Genomic DNA, 19,909 nt, shown 5'->3' with positions numbered 1-19,909 from the left:
CAGCTGATCTCTGGACCCTTACCCTCAAGACCAGCATCACAGAGGCGGGGCAGAGCTTCGGCGCCCTCCAGAGACCAGGACCCACTCAGCTGACAACATTCCTCCATTTGAAAAGTAGAGTCAAATTTCATAGATGGCTGGATTGCAGTTTCATCACTGAAAAAGTCAATCCTGACCTTTCTCTGGAAGGGTACCAAATGACTACCTAAAACGCGTCAGGTTTTCATTTCAAACTGAAGCTGGGAAACTGCTGAAGTGCCAGTGGGCACGTGCTTCTTTCCCTCATTGAGTTTGCAGAACTGCTTCTCTAATGGGGTCACCTGGGAGGCAAGAACTAGAAGGCCCACACTTAGGACCTTGTAAAAAGACCTCCCCTAAGAGTAAAGGTTGGTTCTCACCTGACAATTTAAAACTTCAAGGACACTAAAATTGTGAAGGAGACTCTCCAATCAATCATCTCTCACATTCACTGGGATGGGAAAAATTATCAGCTAACTGTGCAGGCTGTCTCTGACGGAGGCCAGTGGGTTTTCTCCTCTCTTCAGAGAAAGGCATAGGTCCAGGGGGACCTGGAACTCAGTGTGGCTTTAAGGAATGGGATTATCTGGCAGAGGATCAAAAACTTTCTCTTGGGAAGAAGAGTGTATATAGCAAAAGTTGTTCCCTGATTTTTAAGCTGAACAAATTGTGAAGATGACGAACAGCATTCTAAAAATGAGACAGTCATCATTTTTACGAGCCATGAGAATTCTACCTTCACCTATAAATATATTCTTGGTTATGTGGGCAGCGGGTTCTGTCAATTTTTACTAAGTTTTCTCATCATTTAAAACAAGAGGTGCAAATTATTAGGTATAAAATAAGCTACAAGGATATCTTGTACAACACAGGGAATATAGCCAATACTTTATAATAACTATAAATGGAGTATAACCTTTAAAAATTGTGAATCGTTATATTGGACACCTCTAACATATAATATCGTACAGCAACGATACTTCAATTAAAAAATAAGTAAATAAAACATGTTCTCTAAGAGGTAGGCAGATGAAAAATATTGTACCCATTTTAGAGATACTGAGATCTAGAGGAAAGCGTTAGCAAGTGAATGCCAGAATGGGAAACGACAGCCCGTGTGCCTCTATCAGCAGGTTTAACTTTTCTGCTCTCTTTGTATCCTCCCCTCCCTGTCTGCAGACCTCCCCTGCCCATTGAAGAAAATCCATCCCCAATGGTGAAACCAAAGCTCCTCGTTAGTCTCCACGAAGACAGTTTCCATGACACCTGCCAAGCGACTCCAGTTCCTACCGGGCTTCCCTCCTCTGATGCTGCAAAGGACAGCACCACTTACCTCCAGCCATCCTGCTACTTTATCTACCCTTTCCCACAGCCTACAAGCTCCGCCCCCCCAGCCCCCCTCTCAGGCAGTGGCTCTTCTCTGCTGCATCCACTCCCCACTGGGCACCAGTGGGCAGTTACTCAGGGTTGTGTTGGTCCCCCCTCTTCCCTTTTGAAACTTGAACCTGCCTGGGGAGCGAGAGAGTGCTATATCCTAAAATCAGGTGACTGGGTTTATTGGCTTTTGCCGTGGACCTTGCCTCACAGCAATAAGGGACCCCAGGATGTGCTATCATGCCCAAAGCTTTACTCTTACTTTACTTAGGCTTTTCTATTTTACTTTAATGCGGGAAATTTAAATGCTTTTTCATCTCTGAAATGCGATTTTCTTTTCCTTTAAATTCTCTACCTCCTCCAGCCCCACCTTTCTTTTTTTTTGGCCTCAGTACTGTAACTTCAGTTTTGAAATGAAAATTGGGGGAATGACTATGACTTCACCGGCAGAAATGAGCTGGCTGTCTGGCCCAGGAGTTGGCAAATGTTTGCTATAAAAGATACTGCGGGGCTTCCCTGGTGCCGCAGTGGTTGGGAGTCCGCCTGCCGATGCAGGGGACACGGGTTTGTGCCCCGGTCCGGGAAGATCCCACATGCCGCGGAGCGGCTAGGCCCGTGAGCCATGGCTGCTGAGCCTGTGCGTCCGGAGCCTGTGCTCTGCAACGGGAGAGGCCACGACAGTGAGAGGCCCGCGTACCGCAAAAAAAAAAAAAAAAAAAAAAGATAGTGCGTATTTAGGCTTTGCAGGCCCTATGGGCTCTGTCACAACCGCTCAACTCGGGCACTGCAGCACGAAGGCAGCCCCAGACAATATGTAAACAAATGGGCATGGCTGTGTTCCATTAAAACTTTATTCACCAGCCCAGGCTATGAGCTGGATTTGGCACATGGCCGTAGACAAGCCTTCCCTCTACTAACAAAAGTATCTGTGGTTCTCTAAAGAATCAAATTAAATCTGATTTCCCGAGCCACCCTGGAAATAAAAAGGTGGGTGATTGTAAATGAATCCTAGCCTGAGAAAAGATGACAAGCATTTAAAAAAAAAAAAAAAATTATGTCTGACAAAAAATGTACTTCGATTTTCTACAAAAAAGTTTGAAATGAGAAACGAGCAGGATGAAAAAAAAATGGCCACTCCCCAGAGCCTCTCACCTATGGCCCACATTTCCAATCAGCCTGGGTTTAAGAAACACTGGCCTTTTCCAAGAGCCAGGATCCCTGCTTCTGCTATCCACCAGTCAACAGGAAGATTCCTCCTGTGACCCCTTCAGTCCTCAGGGCACAAGGCAGGGCTCCGGGCCGAGGCTTTCTCGGGCACGTTCAGGACTGGGTAGGCTAGATCCTCTCCATCCAGCACAGTGATGGGCTTGTTTGGACTTGGCACCATCGGCCAAGAGCCCCAACCCACCAGGACAATGGGAACATTCAACAATTCATGAGCTGGAGGCTCAACTCGTTTGTCCTTGACATAACTCCATTTTTTTCCATAAGAAGACTACTTAGCTCTGACCTAAGCCTTTCTATAAGCATATTGTTAGCAAGGTGGCCCCAGAAAGTCTAAACTTGTGCCCTGTTCAACTAAATGATTTGAATCTGAAGACTCTTGGGCAATGAATGATGTAATTTGAGAAAAGTGGTCACATTTTTCCCCCCATAGTTCCGCCTAATTTCAGATGACACCTATTCTTGTCCCTGCTGGTCGCTGAACCCTGTCCCTTCAAGTTCTTATCCTCCCGTTTTCACTGGTGCCTCTGTTCCACTCCTGAATTTTTGTCCCTGCCCTCATCATATTATACTGGTCCTGCTTCGACTGCCATCCTGTGTGCACAAGGCCCGCAGCTGGCCAGGATTCCCCCATCGTTAACTCAGTTCTCACCCTCTCTGAGTGCCTTGTCAGTTACGAGCTGCCTCCACAGGGTGTCGAAAGCATTTGGGTCCCCATAGTTTCTTATGTAACAGGCTGACCTTTCTTCTAGATGAAACGAACAGAGAAGCTGGCGAACACGGATGCCGTGGATCTTTCTCTCTGCAAACTTTCTAAAACATGATCTAACTTTTGACCTGAACAAGTTGATACTGTTCCTATAAGCCACAATGTCTCTGGCAGATTTAGAGGCGAAAGTTTAAAGATTAAAGGGTAAGGGGTAACGTTCTGAGTATTAAATGAACAATCCTCTGATTGACTCTGACTCCAGAAAACAGGTTTTTCATGCTAATAAAGCTTAGATGGAGCAAAAGGTCAGAAAGCTCTGGCAGCCAAAGCTATTTTGCCAATGACACATGCTGACAGAATCAGGCTATAAGCAATGATAGAACTATTATCTGGAGAAAATCAAGCCCTTGGGGCAGTACAAGATTGAGGAATTTAACAGAATTGTGGTTAGAGCTCTGGAGAAGCCAGATTTTAAGCAGGATCTTACTTGCAGGAGACATCTCAAATCAAGTGGTCCACTGAATGTCACGGACCTTCTAAAGGAAGTGAGAAAATCAGATCCCGTTAAGAACCAACGTCGGGACTGAAGGATGATGAATTAAAGCACGCTTATCAACACAGCCTTCATACCTCCTCTGTGGAGCAAACCTTCATCTCATCTAAGATGTTAGTACAGACCCTTCTGGCTACACCTCGAATGAAAAAAAACAAATCATATGCCATTGGGTCTGGTCGTGTCCACTGTCTGAAGTCTTCTGGCTGTTAAGGAACAGATGAGTTGACTCTGAAAGAACACATAGTATCTAGGTTTGGGACTTTCGACAGAATATTCTGAATGAACCGCTAACGTGCAGATCTGTAGTATTTCTCACTACAGTTGTATCCAAAAAAGATGTATTTTTTTTTTAATGTAGAGTCCAACAGGGACCTAGAATTTCAGATGTGTGACGAAGAAAATGGATCAAAGAGCAAATAAGGAACTACAGAAGATGTTTATCCATTGTTATAAACTTAAAACACAGGGAAGAAAACCCAAGTAGGAAAGAAAGAAGAGGAATACAGAATGGCAACAGTCTATTAAAAATCTTTCCCATAAATGCTTTTACTTGAAGATCTTAAAAATAACCTGGCAGGTCAAAAAAAACTGCAACAGCCTAAAAAATTAAGCAATCCTTCTGATTCACATGATTGTAACAAGTTTTGTTCTTAAGAAAACATCGTTTTCCCTCACAGTCCTAGTTAATCATGAGCCTAAGTGGGACGTGGTGCTCCTGTCACCTGTTCCTTTGTTGTCCCCGCTGATGAGGACGGTACGCTCCTGCCGAGGGCTTTAACTGTCAGCACCACCTGCTTGTTACACTGGGATCAAACAATCTTACCAGAACATTTAGCTCTGCTTGTGCAGACAAGAAAGCTGGCCCCAAAATACTGTTCAGAGGGGGAGAAAGTCAATTTGCAGAACTCGATGGTGAATATGAGCACATTTTGGTTGAACGCATTTTTAAAAGCCATTCTGGTTACTCAACCATAAAAAAGAATGAAATAATGCCATTTGCAGCAACATGGATGGACCTAGAGATGATTATACTAAGTGAAGGAAGTCAGATAGAAAAAGACAAATATCATATGATATCCCTTTATAGGTGGAATCTAAAAAATAGTACAAATGAACTTATTTATGAAACAGAAACAGACTTGCAGACATAGAAAACAAACTTGTGGTTACCAAGGGGGGAAAGAGTGGGGGAGGGATAAATTAGGAGGTTGGGATTCACATTTATACACACTACTATATGTAAAATAGATAACCAACAAGGACCTACTGTATAGCACGGGGAACTCTACTCAATATCTTGTCATAACGTATAAGGAAAAGAATCTGAAAAAGTATGTTTATATACACACACACACATATATATAACTGAATCACTCTGATGTACACCTGATGCACTGTAAATCAAGTATACTTCCACTTAAAAAATAATAAAAAAAAATAAAGCCATTCTGTGTGTATTTGGGGTACGTACGTATGCTTGTCTGTGCTGAGACAAACCTCACCCCTGGGGAACAGAGCTGGAAGCCAGCAGGTCCACTTTTTACCACTTACATGCCTCCAGGATTTTTTGTGTTTAAACCATGAGCATGCATTTCTTTCGTAATCAAACCTCGTTTTTATAGACAAGTTCATTTGTGCTGTACTGGACAGAAGGCTCCCTCAGACACCCGGCCCCCCCACTCCACCCGAGAGCCCGGTGCCCGCGCCTCACCTCGGCACTCCACGCTGGGGTCCCCCCAGAAAAGCTCCTGGCACTCGCTGCACGTGCGGCCTCCGAAGCCAGGCATGCACTGGCACTGCCCCGTGAACTGCGGCCAGAAGACAGAGCCGGGTCAGACAGGCTGCCAGGCCCAGGCCAGGCTGCACTGCCTTTGCCGGCTGCCAGTTACGGGAAGGGGGACCCATCTGTCTGCCTGAGAAGGCCTCACACCTGACCAGGAACAGGGCATCTTACACTGATCCCAGGTGCTGAGGGCCCCAGGCCGGGGTCTCCTAACTGCTCTTCTGCAACTGGGGCTCGGAAGGCCCAGGGCACGTCTCCCTTTACTGACATGTTTCCTCATATCGCTCACAAGCCTGGACCACCTGTGACTCACTCACCATTCTGTGTGTGTCAGGGAACAGGAGAACTCTCTACAATGTTGGGTATGACTATGTGGCTCATTTCAGGCTGTGTGGTTAAGGAAAAAAAAGCCTGATTCGGCAGCCAGGTATTGAAAAAAAACGGCCCCCCTCGTCCATTCTAAAGCGAGTCTGTACCCCTTCAGCTGGGGTGCTAGGCTGCGGTGCTACAGGTGCATCCGATGGGGCCTCTGGGCACAGTTACACAGCCCCAGCCAAGGGGGACCGGGGATGGTGGATATCCAGTCTGTGCCGTGTTTGCCAAGCTGTGTGCCCTGGTGCAAGGCTGTGACAAGGAGGGGTGCCTTTCTCTAACTGGGGCCCGGCCACCAAATAGCTGTCACCCGCACTCAAAGTCATCTTTCCATATGCCATGACGGCCTCCGCTGGCCACACCACCTCACCTCGTTACAAGACGGCCCAAAGGAATGAGCAGCGTCGCAGTTGCACGGGTCACACCCTGTCCCGCTGGCCAGCTGCCAGGTGTTGGGTGCACAGCGGTCACAGTTCTGGCCCATCACATTAGGGAGACACAAGCACTGCCCGGTGATTTTGTCGCACTGGCAGTCAGAGCCATTACAGCGCTCCTGCACGGTGCCCAGGTAATTGCAGACACACTCTGAAAAAAGAACCACCGGTCAGATATACTTACAGTCACACTCGGAAAACATACAGATCACGCAAAAGTCAGCTACATCAAATGACTACCATCTTCCCTCTCCAGATTTTGATTTGGAAATGCAAACAAGTACAGAAAGGAACAGAGGGGATTAAAAAAAATCTAAAACTGTGGTCTTCATCTTCTTATGATGTTCCATGCAGTTCTGACATTTCCCAGGCAGACCTGCAAAGTGACACATTCTGCCCGGCGGTATTTTCACAACGCTTGATTGAATAAGCGGCTGGTGACTCACTGTAAAGTTGAAGATTTAACTGGAAATAAAACCTATGCTGTGGGAACGGAGATACCTAATGATTTCAAACTCTTGGCAGGGAAGAACAGTCATGGCTGTGTGAGCCGTGGCAGGGACAAGCCCTTTAAGCTAGGAAGGCTTAAAGCAATCAGGTCCTGCTGGTCCTCAACATTCCGCACGTGTTTGTATCAACAAAGACAGGGGCCTGGGGCCCTGCAGACACAGCAGGAAATGCTGGCTGATCTTGTGATGAGAGAGAAATAATGTGTTCCAAAACAGAGACTTCAGAGATGTTACTTCTTTCTTTTCCTTAAGCTGGAAGGCTCTATCCATCAATGACGTAAGAAAAGGTACAGACCAAAGTGCGTATTTAGGACGCAGAAGTCCCAGCCCATCAACAAGTTCATGGGCAGAACATAAACATCAGTATACTCTATGGGATGGCATTTATCATGGGGACAGTGACACAGCTTTTGGTTCCCTTTCAGGCACTGAGCCACAGCTCGACACTTCAGCTCTGCCAGGAAATGAGGATGTAAAGAAAAAAAAAATCATCCTCATCTTTCTTTTGTCACCAGTGAAATCTTACCCTCTGAACAAGCATTTTCCCGGATGAGACAAACCCCTGAAGAATAAAATCCCCCAAGGAGGAGGAAGAGGAAGAGAGTGGAAGTCATCCAAAAGAGCGGGCAAAGGGAACAGGCATCTTACTGCGACAATCCTGCTGGAGGGCGTCGCCATAGTAACCGAAGCGGCAGAGCTGGCAGTGCTCGCCCTCCGTGTGGTACAGGCACTTGAGGCACCTCCCGGTCTCCTTGTCACAGGCTTCTGGGTCCGTCGTGTCGATGTTGTGGTGACACCGGCAAGGCTGACACGTGCCCCCCACGTCCGAGGGATTGCCAAAGAAGCCCGAGGCACAGTCGTCGCATCTGGAGCCTGTTGTCCAATAAAACCGGCATGGGACCTTCGGCTTGCCCCCTGAAAGGTCTGGTCCCCGACATTCCCGCCAACCAGAGGTGCCACCCAGGCAGCGCCTGGGCCCCCAGTGTGCTAGCTACCGAGCCGGGTGACTGAGCCTTCAGGGGAAATGGGGCGTTAGTCGTGAGGGGAAGCAGCGTCTTTGCAGCGATGCTGCTGCAGCCTGGCTCCGCGGCCACGGCGGGGAGGGGCAGGGAGAGTTTGGAGGTTCCAGCACACAGGAGGTTAGCTCCTCATTACACAGGGATGGACACATCAGGAGTGAAACAGTGGTCTCACAGCGGAAAGCTTAGCTTGATGTTACATCCTAACCCAAGGCGTATGTTCACTGAAAAATCCCTACTCCTCCATGAGCAACCGAAAAATGGGGCCCCTCGGGATGACCGATTTCCCTTCTTAAGGAATCCCGAAGGATGAACAAGGTCCTACTGTACAGCACAGGGAACAATATTCAGTATCCTGGGATAAACCATAACGGAAAAGAATATGAAAAAGCATGTGTGTGTGTGTATATATATATATGTATAATTGAATCACTTTGCTGTATAGAATTTAAAACATTGTAAGTCAACTATACTTCAGTAAAATAAATTATTTGAGAAAATCCTGAAACATGCAAATTGGCTGAGCCATGGATAAGCATAACGAGTATTTGAAACGGCGGCATCAAGGATGAAATAATGTTTGTATGCACAACTAGCCACACTCAGAGTGTTGACAGATAATGTGAGTATAGTAAACAATGAAGAATATCTCTAGCTTTGACTGGTTGTGTTGTCTGGGGCTCCCAGATGATATTCTTTTCTTCCTTCTGCCCCCTATTTGGCCAGTTCACTACTCTGAGACTCTTCCACTAGGAGTTGGAAAAGGAAACGAAAAAGTAAAATGTAAATTAACTTTTCTACTGGTTAAGACCAGAAAAGTGTCAGCAGGGACTTATGGATTAAATGAGCTTGCTATTGTGCCCTGTATTGTAACATGATTATCAGAGACACAAAAACTGACTCTACCCCACATGCCGAACAGGAAAAGAACATCTTCTACATTTCAGATTCCCTTCACTTTTTTTTTTTTTTTTTTGCGGTACGCGGGCCTCTCACTGTTGTGGTCTCTCCCATTGTGGAGCACAGGCTCCGGACGCGCAGGCTCAGCGGCCATGGCTCACGGGCCCAGCTGCTCCGCAGCATGTGGGATCCTCCCGGACCGGGGCACGAACCCACGTCCCCTGCATCGGCAGGCAGACTCTCAACCACTGCGCCACCAGGGAAGCCCTCCCTTCACTTTTAATTAAGGATTGTAAAAAAAAAAAAAAAAGCAACTAAATTGGCTCACTCTTCATCATTTTTCTTCCTTAACAACTAACCTCGTGAAGACGCATCTTTTCCTCCGAAAGTCTGCAAATCACTTACCGATGTATCCAGGATTACAGACACAGGCAAGCTGTAAAGTAACAGGGTCTTGATAACAGCTACTGGCAAACTGGCGTCCGCTGTCGGGACCATCTGGACACGGACAAGGACGGCAGTGATCTCCTGACCCAATGATGGCGTCTCCATAGTAACCAGCCGAGCACCTACATCAGTTGCCGAAGAGAGAAGGTCACGAACCACAGTTATATGAAATCTGTTACAAGAAGGAGTCTAAGAAACCACGTTCTCCGTTTAGGAACATCATTCCTCATTCCTCACGTTTCCACACGAAGCACTTTCCAGTAGAGCAGTGGCTCAAACACTAGTTCTAATCAGAAATCCCTGGAGGGCTTTTGAAACACAGATTGCTGGGCTCCCTCTCCCCGTTTCTGATTTAGGGGCTGATGCTGCTCCTAGCCTGAGGATCCCATGGCAGGACCCCTGCATTAGGGTGACACCTCTGGCCTCACCCGGACCCTCGTTCACTCCTCCCCAGAGGAAGAGGTACACCTCCCCAAGTGCGCCCTACTGCCTGCCCTGAGCATTCTGGTAGCTCCCCTCCTTGCATTAAGGAGTCTGGGGGCGGGGTCTGGGGGGAAGAGAGCCCGTGGTTGTCAGTCTCTGCCTATGCCTGGGAGGGACGTTGTGTCAGCAAGCCCATGGTGCCTTGTTCTGCAATCCAGCCTTTACCAGTAATAAAGCCAATAGGGATGCTCTCCAGATGCCTGACCCTTGTGTCTGCCTCTCAAGGATGAGAGATGTTATTTATCAGTTCTCAAACCCAACAGGTTCTATCTCCTCTCCTTACAGGTAAGGCAGCCATGGAGCTTAAACGACTGGCAAGGCTTACACAACTAGTGAATAAATGAGCCATGATTTGAATTCAGCCTCCTGACTTTTAGCAAGGAATTCTTTTAGTATGTCATGCTGCTTTTCAACATGACTGGTAATTAGGTTACTTTTTTACTTCCTATAACGTGAGAGCTTGAAGGAAGTTTGGATATCATCTAATCCAACATATTCTACTATCAGAAAGTTGGATACTTGGAGAGGTGAGCTAACTCACCCAAGATAAGCCGGTTACAAGCACAACTGGGCCTGGAACTTCTAATTCAGGTTTGTTTTTTTTTGTTTTTTTTTTGAGGCAGAGGTAATTTTTTTTAAATGGGGAGCGGGGAAGGATGAAGAAATAGAAGGGGAAAGTTGTTCAGAGGACATTAACCTTCTATTTAATTAGACATAGACACAATACAAGAACATGTGCCCCAATTATGTGCTGGGAAAATCAGCAGTGATGAAGCAATTTTGTGCAACAGTTTGTGAGAAAGTTTTCTATGAGGCTTTTCTAGGTGAAGTAAGTCCAAATACATCATGGTAAGAACTGAGTGTTCATTTCCTGTCTCCTCCCTTCTCTAACCCCTTCGGCAATCATCTGAGCCTAGAGCTTCTTTTTAAATTCACAGGATTAAAAACTGATCATCTCGGAAAGAGGAAAAGAATGAGAAATCAGCTCAGACTAGACAGCAGCATCTGAAATACTTTAATGCACTTTTGTCATCCAAACTAGGGCTGAAAATCTTTTCTCTTCCTATACCCTTTTGAGTTCTGCAAGAAATCAAAAAATGCTTTACAAACAAAATTCACAGTGGGCCTGATTTCAGGTTGGTCTTGTGGACAACCACCACTATTGACCTGTGTTCCCCACCCATCTCTTCCCCTTTTTCATCTGATGTTATCTGTTTGTCTCTCTCTCTCGAATATATTCTCCATCTCTCAATGAAAGAACAGTAATGGAAAACTTAAGGGAGAAAACAAAAGATGACGCTAATATATTAATTTCTTCCTTTTAATCTTGTGTAACTGTTTCCTTGTTATCTTTTCACAACACCATTTGTGGTTGGAAGGACTGACTTTTACTCCAAGGAGTAGTCACTGAAATCGCTGAATTCTTGAATACTATCCAGCAGTATTTGCTGCCTTGCGTATCTTCAAGCCCTAAGGTAATCACAAATGCAGTTTTCACTAACAGCTTCTTTCATCTGATGAGCAACTTTTGCACTGACTGAAGCACTTGCTGAAATTTTTTTGACAACAAAAATCCCATATAATGTGGATGGATACTAGAAGAGAGAAGATTTACTGACTTGAAAGGTGGAGACTAGTAATCCAAAAAAAGCAGGTTCTAAGAGCACGTCTGCCTTTCTTAATTAGTAATGAACGCTGTAGGTCAGGATGTAATTTTTTCATAAGGACTGTTCCTTATCTACTGAGCTGGGCTGTAATGTTGTTAGAGGCACATTTTATGTCCAATTTTTACTATCCCTTAGTGCAGTGCACTACATCCATAATAATTATGCAATTAACATCTGCTAACTGGAGAAAGATCTGCTTGTGCACATTTTATGTGGGCTGTAGCTGCATAACATGTTTCCAAAAAACAAAACCATCTAAAATGACTAATCCTCATTTGCATTTGGTTTCTACTTTGACCTAAATTAGGCATTAACATTTCACAACTCTCATCCTAGGTCAGGATCTGCTGAGACAGAGAGATGATTTCTGTACAGCCTTAAGGTGACCTCTAGAAAGACTCTCCAAAGAGGGCAGATTCACATCAGTTCTGTTCTCTGCTGTATCCACCCCCCCGAGCCCTTGAACAATGCCTGGCACGCAGAGGGTGCAAGCTAAATCTGTTCTGTATAAATGAATGAGTTCCTAGAAAATAAATACCGAGGTGATCGGAAATGAAAGAGCCATCTGGAGACTGGTAGAGACTCATTCTGTGGTTTGTCTAAGATGCTGTTTGCTCAGCCAGAAACAATCTCATTCTCTTTACTTTCAAAAGGCTGCGTGTACCTTTCACAGTTATGCCCCGTGGTGTAGTCCTGGCAGCTCAGGCATTCCCCTGTCACTGAGTCGCAGTCATCTGCATGGCCGTTGCACTGGCAGGGCTGGCAGCTTGGAAAGCCCCAGTACCCGGGTAAGCAGCGGTCACACTGCCGCGTGTACACCCCCTGGAAACAGTGGCACTGGCCAGTGATGGGGTCACAGAAAGCATTGACAGATCCTTGCAGGTGGCACTCACAAGCTGAGGAAATAGGCAACCAAGGGACCAGCTGAAAAACGCATTAAATGCAAACACACCCCTTACACAGGCCAGTCCCCCCCTGCCCAGTGCAGAATGCTCATGGGCCCCTGTGGTCAATTTCCAGAGTGCAGCATGCCTTCTGAAGCTATGGAACCCATGCTAGTACGACTCATGATCTGAAAGAATACGTTACAATTCTGATCAACTTACATTTGCACCCACTGGGGCCAAAGCCAAAGGTGCCGGGCGCACATCTGTCACACCTTCTTCCAACCACATTTGGCCGGCACTGACACTGGCCTCCGCTGGGGTCGCAGACGGAACTTAAGGAGCCCTGAGGGTCACACTCACAAGCTGCAGAGAAGAGAGGCAAGAGCCCATGACCCTATATACAAGAGAATATTACTTAGCCATAAAAAGGAACAAAATGATGCCATTTGCGGCAACATGGATGGACCTAGAGATTGTCATACTGGGTGAAGTTAAGCCAGACACAGAAATACAAATATCATATGGTATCACTTATAGGTGGAATCTAAAAAAAAAGGTACAAATGAACTTATTTACAAAACAGAAGTAGAGTCACAGATGTGACTCTGGTTACAAACAAATTTCTGGTTACCAGGGGATAGCGGGGGAGGGATAAACTGGGAGGTTGGGATTGACATATACACACTACTAAATATAAAATAGATAACTAATAAAAACCTGCTGTATAGCACAGGGAACGCTACTCAACACTCTGCAATGGCCTATATGGGAAAAGAATCTTAAAAAAATAAAAGAGTGGATATGTATAACTGATTCACTTTGCTGTACACTAATGTTGTATTAGTTTCAACTATACTCCAATAAAAATTTTTTAAAAATTAAAAAAAAAAAAAAGCCTGTGACCCAGGGTGGCCGTGCTCTCCACAGCGATGAGCCCAGTGAGGACCACTTGGCTCTGCACTGGTCTGTCCTTTTGCTGGGGCCCTTCCCAATCCTCCCCCCAAGAGCACCTTAGCTTGTTCAGAATTCCCATTTAAAGCGGTATCCTCCCTCGGCTGGGTGCCAGGGAAGTGGCAGGAGCCGGAGTTGACAGATAAAAGCGGTTTTTCTAGGAAGGAGGTCATTAAGGTTTTCTCTCCTTGCCTTCAAAGCTCAAATATCACAAGACCTTCAACAAAAGCCCAGTGACCTTTCAAAGAGCAAAATATCAATTTCAGTTACGGGGTGCTGTCATTCCATCCCAACTCCCCACCCTGCGTATGGAAAGTCTCCGGGACCTTTCCCTAGTCCCCTATTCTTTGTGTGTTACTTGATGACTGAGTCCATTGTCAGTGGTGCTCTATCACTAACATGCTCTTAAAGAAACAAACACCAACTGTAGTTGAGACACTATTTCCTTTGGGCTGACTGCCTAACACAGAACTATAGGACATGCCTGCCAACGTACCTCGTGATGTCAAGCGTCCTCACGCCTCTTGAGAAAGAAGGGGCAGAAGCAGCAGCAGTAATACCTACCCAGGCCTGTCTGGTGTAACAGGGCGGAAATGCTAAAGATGATGTTTCTGCAAACATCGGTCATCGGAGTCTTCACGACGCTTCTGCTGTTCTCCAGACATCGGTATCTCTGAAAGGTTTCCCAGGCACTGTTGGTGACGACCCCATCTCCTGAGCCTCCCACAGTGAAGATGTCCAGCGACTTACAGAATGGCATGAGAACAAGCTAGGAAGAAAACAGAACAATACACTGTTCTTACGGGGGTTGTCCCAGGTCATCAATTAACGCAAGCAAACACATAAAAAACCCCAAGTGCTTCTTTGACTCTTGAAAAAAAAAAAAAACAGACTCATGGAGTCAAGTGAAAACCTTTTCTTGCCAGCAAAAGTTTAGAGACCTCTTACAAAGTTTGATGGGTTTTGAAATGTCATTGTTAAGACACTTCCTATTTTCAGGAAGGATCGTCTTGAGTAGATCCTTTCCAGAGGGTGGAGTTTTATTAAAATAAATAAGCAAAGTGGCCTCGGAGGCAGAAGGAATGACTCTGCCTCACCTCTCAGCATTACCCTCCACAAAACCCTCTGGGGAAGGTGATGCACGCTTTCTGCCCAGTCCTCCCTGCTCGTCAGAAACGACCTCCACTTACAGAATCGATCAGCGTGTAGGGGCTGTCCACATTGCTGTCCGAGGAGGTATACTGGGGCAGCTCTAACCTCACTGTGTAGTTCACACCCTTCTCCAAGCACACGGGGCGGGGGAGGACCACATACCTGCCCCGAAACAAAAGAGAAAAATAACAACCAAAGGTGCGCCTTTAAGTATCTAAGCCATCAAAGCTCCACGTAGATCATCCCAAAGGAAGGAACAGTCCATGTTTGGCTCATGGCCCCAAAATGGTAACTGTGCAACTCACCAGGCGAGACATGAGAAAAAGAATTAATTTGCATGCAGGTTCTGTTGAGCTGCAAACCACTGTCACACTGACCTGGAGCCAGGCGATAGGGACACCACCTGGTTGTCATCATCAGGAACAGTGTTTCCACATCGGCTGCTGGATGGAATCTTCCCAGGTCGCTGCACTGTGATGACAGCTTTCTCCCAGTGGTCGGGGAGCTACAGTAAGAAACAGATGATCGGAAAGACCAACCGAGCTGGCCCACTGCTGCCTGTCTGTTTGGATGGATCCAACCATCCATCCATCTTTTGCCAAGTTTAAATGGGAAACACTCGCTTGCGTTTCCCTTCCCTCTTGACCATTCCCTCGGCTATTACCGCAGTTCCAGCCCGAGCCCCTTCCCACGTGGACACTCAAACAGCCTCCCACTGCTCTCCCTGCCTCTCCCAACGTCCCTTTTCATCCACCTTAAAACACAGCTTATTATTATTATCTTTTATTGGAGTAGAGTTGACTTACAACGTTGTGTTAGTTTCAGGTGTACAGCAAAGTGATTCAGTTATACATATGTATCTATCTATTCTTCTTCAGATTCTTTTCCGTTATAGGTTATTACAAGATACTGAATATAGTTCCCTGCGCTATACAGGAGGTCCTTGTTGGTTATCTATTTTATATACAGTAGTGTGCATCCATTAATCCCAAACTCTTAATGCATCCCCCTCCCCCACTTTCCCTTTAGTAACCGTAGATTTGTTTTCTATGTCTGCGAGTCTACTTCTGTTTTGTAGATAAGTTCATTTCTATCGTATTTTAGATTCCACATGTAAGTGATATATATTCGTCTTTCTCTGACTTAAAAGCAAAAAAGAAGATAAAAAAAGAAAAACCCAAAGCCCCACAGCTTAGATAATGACAATCCCTTGCCCAAAACCCTTGGACAGCTTCCTGTTAGTATAGAGTCCAAGTTCATTTACTGATCCCAGCATTTCTCCTAACAGCATCTCCAACCATATCCCTTACCTGGCTATGTGGAAGGATGCTCAAAACACCCCCTTCTCCACTGCTTATACTATTCCTTACTTCCTCTTGGGGCAAAATTCCACCTCTGTTTTAAGGCCTCCAACTGACTCTTTAGTAAACATTTCGGCAGCCCCTGGCCAGTCCGGCTGGTATGAACCTCTCATCTTGCAGCACTGTTTGTGTCTCTGCTCTTAGACTTCCCACCTTTGATAGCAGTTAGGGACATGTGTCCATCCCTGGGCAGGGCCGGCCATCGAGGCAAGGAGAGAACCTGGCACATTCTCATCACCACCTCAGTTCTCAGCAAGGCTAAGTGCCTAACAAGGAGATCACTACATGTTTGTGAAACTGAAGAAAAATGTACATTTTTTACTTCCAAGGAGCAGAGAAAGTCAGAGAGAGTTCCCTCTGTTACAACGCGCCCACCACAATTCACAAACACATAGTGTCCATTAGAAGAAAGATTCTTCTACCAATAACCCCCCCGCATTAGTCTACCAAGGGGTTACCTGTGGCTCATAGCGAATTAGGATGTCATACTCCATAGAATATGGTATGTTGTCGATGAAGAACTCCAAATAAGCCCCTTCAGGCACTCGGACGAAGCCTGCTCCAGTCCAGGAAGGAATACGGTCCTGGATATACTGCCGCTCCACTATGCTGACCCCCTGAGGACAAGGGGACAGGACTGATGCTTTACTTGAGATGGAATTCAAGGTAACAGTCAAAGAAATCTGGAGTCACCCAAAGGTCCCAAACTGTAGATACTAAACCCATTTTTTGCAGTCAAATTTTCCAGTAGACTGTATCATTTTTCGCTTTATAAACAGGTAATTGGTTTCTTTTCAGTTTTTAGGTTGAGGTAGTCTTGGGACATTGGAGATGGGCTTAAGGCTTAGGATATATCTTCTATGATATAACCAGGAAAATGAGCACGACGGAAGGAAAGAGAACATCCCAAATGCTGTTACTAGCAAGCCTAGGAGTGACCAGGTATGTCCCAGATTTCCACAAGGCTAGCCCGATATCTAGAGGATGTATTTCTGTCATTCTCATTGGTATTTGTTTCAGGCGCCACGTACAAGTGAGGAAACCTGTTACGACCATGAATGTTCACTACCGATGAGTGAATTCTGATCGTAAGGCTGACAATGGATCAGTTTGAGTTGCTTAACTCGTGCATTTGAGTTTGTTCACAGGATTACATACAGTAACCGTGATCAGCTACCTCCAGAGATGAAGTCCTTCATTCCCTGTAATGCATGTGTGTGCGGCCTTACCCATCATGAGGTGGGACCTATGTTCCCCTGCCCTCGAATCTGGTCTGGCCTTGTGCCTTGTGACCAGCGAAGTGTGAGAAAACAACATTCTGGTACTTCTCAGCCCAGACCTTGAGAGACCTGGCAGTTTGTTTCCTCCTCCAGATGCCAGGTAAGAATTCTCACTGTCCAGACACCTCCATGCTGTGAGGAAGCTCAAGACAGCTGCTTGGAGAACAGCACCCAGCTGGCCTCCAGCTGTTTCCGCCGTCCCAGCTGACGTGCCAGACATATATCTGAAGCCGCTAACTTCTGGCACGGCTTGTTACACAGCATTAGGAAACTGAAGCAATATCCTCTCTGAATATTTACTATACCAGCTAACTCTGGCGCTAACCCGTAGAGAAAAGAATGGAAAAAGAAAAAAAAAAAAACAACAACCCACCTGCCTAAAAACACCAAAAGCCTTACTAGTGAATATTCCAAAGTCTCCTTCTGCGTTACGGATTTACTTACACTTTAAATACGACTGTTCTCAAGAAGGCCTGCTCCTGGCCCTTATCTTGTGCTCACTGACGAGATGCTTCTTACTTGGTCTCTTTACAAAATGTGTATTGCCATTACTGCCCGCCCCCCATACTCTGCTTTACCCACCTGGCCAGCACCCCCCTACTTACAGGCCCCAAGTTGGCTTCTTCTGCTTCGTAGAGGTAGTGATCCAAGGTGGGGAAGTAGTAACCAGATTCCACTCCGTTGCACTGGCGTCCGATCATGTGGGGTTTGCAGACGCACTGGCCTGACTCTGCAGAGCAACTGGAAAGGAAGGAGAGCTGGTCAGTTGTGCTCACCACATTCATAGTGAACCCACTGGAAGCAGATCCACGTTTGCCATTAAATAGTAAGTGGGGTGAAACATTCAGGTAGGGTTTTCTTACTTCCTTCAAAAAATAAGTACATGGAAGGAAACACTGCCTACAAATTAATCCCAGTCTCCTGAGGTTGAAAGCTCTCAGTGGCCTGGTCTTTCGGTTTTATCTCCCTTGCTCTCTTGACTATGCCCCATCTGTGCCACGTTAAGGTTTTCTGTAGTTATCACATAGGTTCTTGCGTTGATATATCTTTTGCAAATGCAACCCCTTTTCCTGGGCCTCACATCTAAATACCCAGCTCCCAGAAGGACAGCTCCAACTTAGCTGTCCCAGAGGCTCATCAGAGATCCCAGAAAGCAGCACCCAGTCCCTCCCACGTTCTCTGCTGGGAGAAGACTCCACCACCCAGAGTCGACCACATCAGAACCCAGAGGTTCTTCTCTAGCTCCCTTCTGCATAGTCCATCAGGAACCAAATTTGGTTATTTCCCCTCCTAGCATCTTTTTTTTTTTTTTTTTGCGGTACGCGGGCCTCTCATTGTTGTGGCCTCTCCCGTTGCGGAGCACAGGCTCCGGACGCGCAGGCTCAGCAGCCATGGCTCATGGGCCCAGCCGCTCCGTGGCATGTGGGATCTTCCCAGACCGGGGCATGAACCCGTGTCCCCTGCATCGGCAGGCGGACTCTCAACCACTGCGCCACCAGGGAAGCCCCCTCCTAGCATCTTGTGTATCCTCTCCCCGCTTTGCACTGACTAGGCTATGCCTTTCTTCTCTCTCTCGCTCACAGTAAAAGCAGTTACAGTCCTCTAATTGGTATCCTTATTGCCAATCTTCCAACTTCTCAACCTGAACTTCCACCTCCCCCAGAGCTACCTGAATGACGCTTATGAGATGCATTAACCACATCACTTCCAGGCACGATGGCCTTGGGGAGGCACACCAGGCCCCCACCAGCTTCCCTACCTTCCTAGCCTCGCCTCTGCCCTCGCCTCTCCAACCACACTGAACTACTTGAGAGTTTTTCCAATGCACTGGGGGACTCATGACCCCTTGCCTTTGCTTGTGTTGTTCCTGCAGCCCGGAACGACCTGATCCCTTATTTACCCAGCAAAGGTCTACCCACTGTTCTTTCAAGACTCAGCTCACAAATCCCTCCCGCTGGGGTGTTTCCTGACCATCACTCCCCAACCCACAGAAGGAACCGCCTTCTCCGTCGTGCCACCGCCTCCTTGCAAGAGAAATGATGTACGCGACACATCAACAACTAAGCTGATCACAAAGTAGGTGTTCATTAAAGTTGACGCGCTGTGTCTTCAAATCCTCCTGATTTTTCAACTGTCATCCCTTCATGAAGGCTTGTGTGGTTCCCTCCCTCTCCTCCTCTCAAATGGTGCCTTCTGAGGCCTCAGTTGTTTGCTATCTTTATTGTTAAGACATTGATCACTTCCTCTCTTGTTGGACAATTATTGACAACTTTGCTCTATACCTGAAACATTGTAAATCAACTATACTTCCAACAACAAAAAAGAAAAAGCCCCGAATTACATGCATCCATTTTTACTTCATTAAAGTCAAGATGTGATTTGGAATTGTTACTTTAAACCTATTCCCAGAGTTCTTTTTTTTTTTCTCATCCCAAAGTTCATTTTAAACCAAATATCTAAGGCAAGTTACAACTCACAGGAAGACTGAACACTCAGAGCTTTATCAGAAACACCCCAAACAGCCCTGTCACGGTCCAGCTGAAGTCTTCCTTTATGTCATGTAAATAGTTTTCATCCTACAGGGGTAAGAACACACTCGACATCCTGTAGACAATTCCCAGAGGAGGCAAGCTTGTTCCAATTAGGACCTAGACCTCTTTCGAGCTAATCCACCAAAAGCCATTTCCCAAAATTCAGGCGTCACACATGACATCACAGGGACAAAAGAAAATCCCTTTCCTCCCCAGCAGATGTTTACTGAGGGAACAGATGTCTCAAACGTA

General features: G+C 46.2%; 1 protein-coding gene across 1 annotated transcript in view; it reads right to left on the bottom strand.

The window, feature by feature from the left end:
- LAMB1 (laminin subunit beta 1) overlaps nucleotides 1-19,909 on the bottom strand; it is a 73,691-nt gene that overhangs the window by 18,239 nt on the left and 35,543 nt on the right. Inside the window, exons 14-24 of the mRNA XM_067745920.1 lie at nucleotides 17,732-17,867; nucleotides 16,305-16,463; nucleotides 14,863-14,990; nucleotides 14,524-14,647; nucleotides 13,898-14,102; nucleotides 12,602-12,745; nucleotides 12,160-12,391; nucleotides 9,304-9,467; nucleotides 7,628-7,852; nucleotides 6,407-6,621; nucleotides 5,593-5,689 (exon numbers count right to left, since the gene is read on the bottom strand). Coding sequence (XP_067602021.1) covers nucleotides 5,593-5,689; nucleotides 6,407-6,621; nucleotides 7,628-7,852; nucleotides 9,304-9,467; nucleotides 12,160-12,391; nucleotides 12,602-12,745; nucleotides 13,898-14,102; nucleotides 14,524-14,647; nucleotides 14,863-14,990; nucleotides 16,305-16,463; nucleotides 17,732-17,867 — 1,829 coding nt within the window. The remainder of the gene's footprint in view (nucleotides 1-5,592; nucleotides 5,690-6,406; nucleotides 6,622-7,627; nucleotides 7,853-9,303; nucleotides 9,468-12,159; nucleotides 12,392-12,601; nucleotides 12,746-13,897; nucleotides 14,103-14,523; nucleotides 14,648-14,862; nucleotides 14,991-16,304; nucleotides 16,464-17,731; nucleotides 17,868-19,909) is intronic.

Source organism: Pseudorca crassidens, chromosome 8 (genome assembly GCF_039906515.1).
Source record: "Pseudorca crassidens isolate mPseCra1 chromosome 8, mPseCra1.hap1, whole genome shotgun sequence".
In the NCBI taxonomy this organism is placed as follows: domain Eukaryota; kingdom Metazoa; phylum Chordata; class Mammalia; order Artiodactyla; family Delphinidae; genus Pseudorca; species Pseudorca crassidens.
The sequence above is the reverse complement of the archived record's forward strand: the minus strand, read 5'-3'. Positions and strand labels throughout refer to the sequence as shown.